This window comes from Lepus europaeus, chromosome 1, assembly GCF_033115175.1.
Source record: "Lepus europaeus isolate LE1 chromosome 1, mLepTim1.pri, whole genome shotgun sequence".
NCBI lineage: Eukaryota > Metazoa > Chordata > Mammalia > Lagomorpha > Leporidae > Lepus > Lepus europaeus.
The window spans coordinates 57,555,911-57,559,573 of NC_084827.1; the positions used below are offsets into that span (position 1 = coordinate 57,555,911).

The 3,663-nt window shown below is 42.9% G+C and overlaps 1 protein-coding gene across 1 annotated transcript; it reads right to left on the reverse strand.

Moving 5' to 3' along the window:
- Window positions 1-292: 292 nt before the first annotated feature.
- LOC133765498 (centrosomal protein of 19 kDa-like) lies at window positions 293-1,387 on the reverse strand. The gene has a single exon (XM_062199062.1). The coding sequence runs from the start codon at window positions 1,290-1,292 to the stop codon at window positions 801-803; it is 492 nt and encodes a 163-aa protein (XP_062055046.1). The 5' UTR covers window positions 1,293-1,387; the 3' UTR covers window positions 293-800.
- Window positions 1,388-3,663: the final 2,276 nt, after the last annotated feature.

Sequence of the window (3,663 nt, forward strand, 5' to 3'; positions counted from 1 at the left end):
GTTCGCCAACTTTGATCTTATTTATTTATCTATTTATTTTTTTGTATCTATTGTTCATTTATTGTGGGTGGATTTCCCATTTTACAAACATTCTCTTATTTGCAGGAAGAGGTTCCGGGTTTCAGAAATGTCTGTTGTCCATGTTTCCTGATCCAAGAGGGGCAGAATTCCCCGGCTGGGGAACACACTCGCAGCTGCAGGCATCCCGCAGGGGCCCTCTTCTACTCCAGAGGCCGACACACACACAAGCATGATGCATGCAGGGTCATTTCCTGGTAACTGTAGTGCCCTCCAATCTTGTCAAACCGTGATTTGCTAAAATACAAATGTCTATTTGTTGTCTCTTTGCCACTCCTCTTCCCCTTTGCTGCATGCACTCTAGTCTGGACCACTACACGGGCATCTGTGAACATACTATGATTTCCAGGGTCAGGCAACGTCCTGTCTCCCCCTAGCCATTCCACCCTACAGGAATCCAGGCTCTGACCTTTATCCTCTACCAGCACCTGGCTCTAATCTTTCTAATGCCTATATTATTATATATTTTCACAAGTTTCTGACTTATCTTTCAATTAGTTTATGAGCTCCTTAAAGGCAGACTCCTGTATTGTTTTTCCTATATCCTGCTTGCACCTACCTGGTAGATGTAAATATACTGCTTTGGAAAAGTAACACGGTCAATCCATTTATGACCCAACACATACATTTAGTGTTCTTGGCAGATTTTTCTAGAATCACTGTATGTTCTTTGTATAAACATGGATATTCTGCTAGCCCCTGACTTTTCCGAGTGCTCTGTATCAGAACTCATCAGCTGACTCTGTGTCCCAGCCACAGGACAGTACTTGCTCATCCTGTGGAAACTCAACCTCGATGTCATAGACAAAATTTGGATCATCCTTCTTCTTCCGATTTTTCTCAAAAAGTTCATCCATGATGCGCTTCCTCTTGGCAAGCTCCTTGTCGTCTAGTTTGTTCAGGTCTTCCTCAGGATCAATGGTTGTTTCCCGCTGAATTTGTTCCATCGTTTCTGCCAAACTCTGTCCCCGCAAGTCACCTCGTAAAACACTGAACAACTTCTCCAGCTGCCACAGGGACACCTGTTCCAGGTAATACTTGTGTCGGGGATTATTCTTTAATTGTTCAGCAGCTCTGGTGCAATCTGAAAACTTGGAGAAGTTTCGGACTGGCATGATGCGCTGTCGACTTTTCCCCTTAATTTCATGCTCATAGATTAAGATGATAGCTGGAGGCTGGAATCGAATTCCACATTTTTTGGCGGTACACATCATTCACACATATAATTCAGCGTAAATCACAGGAAACCCGACAAAAATGTACTCATTGCACGGTTACTTCCAGCTCAGAGAAGATCGGAAAGCTCACCGTGTCCCGCAGGACGACGTCTACACCGTGAGGAGCGGCCGCCTCCACCCGACCACGGTGCACACAGGCACGCCAGAGTCTCTGTGAGGCCGGGTGGGGCCTAGCGCCGCAGGAAGAGGCTGCAACCACAGCCTCACGGACGACACCCCAGGGGTGAATCCTCCTGACGGGAGGTCTAGGCCTGCAAACACCAGGAAGCCCAGGCGGAGGCCAGTGGGAGCGCAGACCGCCATCTCCCGCCAGGGCTTGAGAGCTTCGGGGTCCAGCCTGCGCCCACCAGGACGTTCCCATAGCAACAGCCCCAGCACAAGTCACCGCGCCTGCATCGCTCCTCCCCCGTCCCCGGGTTGGTGGGGGGCGTGAACCATAGGGGCCGGGTCCAGCCGCCTCACACAGGGCCTCTGATCTTATTTAAACAATGCCATAGTCAAAGTGGAAGTTCTCTCCTCCCTTCAGAAAAAGGTACCTCCTTCTTTGATGGCCCATTCTTTCCACTGGGATCTCATTCACAGAGATCTTTCATTCATTTAGGTCTTTTTTTTTTTTTTTTTTTTTTTTTGCCAGAGTGTCTTGCTTTATATGCCTGAAATACTCCCATGGGCTTTTTAAGGCTAAATTATTTTATATTCTATTGTAACTAGATACCAAATATTATTTATTCACTTATCTATTGTTAGATATTAAAGTTTTTTCTATCTTGAGACTATTGTGAATAATTCTAATGTGAACATTGGTGTACAGGTATTTGGGTCCTTGTTATTAATTCTTTTCGTATTTGCTGAGAAATGTAACTAGCAGCATGTGTTAGACATCTATGTTCAAGGCGATGAGCCAGCTGCAGCACGCTGGCCGTGGCGGCCGTTCGAGGGTGAACCAATGGCAAAGGAAGACCTTTCTCTCTGTCTCTCTCTCTCTCACTGCCCATTCTGCCTGTCAAAAAAAAAAAAAAATCTATGTTCAACTTTGACTGCTAAACTATTTTCCACAGCAGTTACACTAATTTATAGTCCTCCAGAAAAGGAACCAAAGGAAACATTGTTTCCACATCTCCACTTGCAATTGTTATTTTGCATTTTTTATAGCAGTGATTCTAATATGGTTGAACTGGTATCTCAGTGTGGTTTCTAATTACACTTCACTAATAACTTACATTATTATCCTTTCACTTGTTGATTAGTCATATATATATATATATATACATATATATATATATATATATATATATATATATATTGACAGGCAGAGTTAGAGAGTGAGAGAGAGAGACTGAGAGAAAGGTCTTTCTTTTTTCCATTGGTTCACCCCCCAAGTGGCCGCTACAGCCAGGCTTTGCGGCCAGCGTGCTGTGCCGATCCGAAGCCAGGAGCCAGGTGCTTCTCCTGGTCTCCCATGTGGGTGCAGGGCCCAAGCACTTGGGCCATCCTCCACTGCACTCCCGGGTCACAGCAGAGAGCTGGCCTGGAAGAGGGGCAACCGGGGCAGAATTCGGCGCCCCGACTGGGCCTAGAACCCGGTGTGCTGGCGAAGCAGGCGGAGGATTAGCCTAGTGAGCCACGGTGCCGGCCCATGTATATATTTTGTTTGGAGAAATGTCTACTCAAGAATTTTGTTCATTTAAAATTAGATTTTTTGTTATTGTTATTTATTTGTTGTTTGGGTTCTTTATACATTCTGGATATTATTCTTCATTAGCTATACACTTTATATTTTCTTCCATTTGAAGGTTTCTCCTTTTGCTTTTTTAATAGCTTCCTTTGATGAAACACATCTTTAATGGGCTTCATTTATCTATTTTTCCTATTATTTCCTGTGCTTTGGGGGGCATATCAATGAAAGCATTGCTAAATCCCATCAATGAAATATTTATGAAATATATTCTTCTATGGGTTTAATATTTTCATTCTTTCTCTTATGTCTTTGATTAGCTTTCAGTTAATTTTTGTGTAAGGTAGAAGGTAATGGTTGATCTTAAATCTTTTGCTCATGGATGTCCAGTTTCTCCAGGACTATTTGTTAGAATCATTGCCTTTTCTTTTTGAATTGCTGAGAGACCCTTATTCAAACAAATTTGACAACATAAGTGAAAGTTTGTTTCTGGACTCTTTATTCTATTTATTTGGTCAATATTTCTGGCTTTCCCATTCCCTTTTCATGACTGTAGCCTTGAAATAAGTTTTTAAATTAAGCCTTTATCCTTTATTTTTTTTTCATTACTGTTTTTTCAATTGGGTATCACTTGAGACTCCAAATACGTATTAAGATAAGGTTTTCTATTTA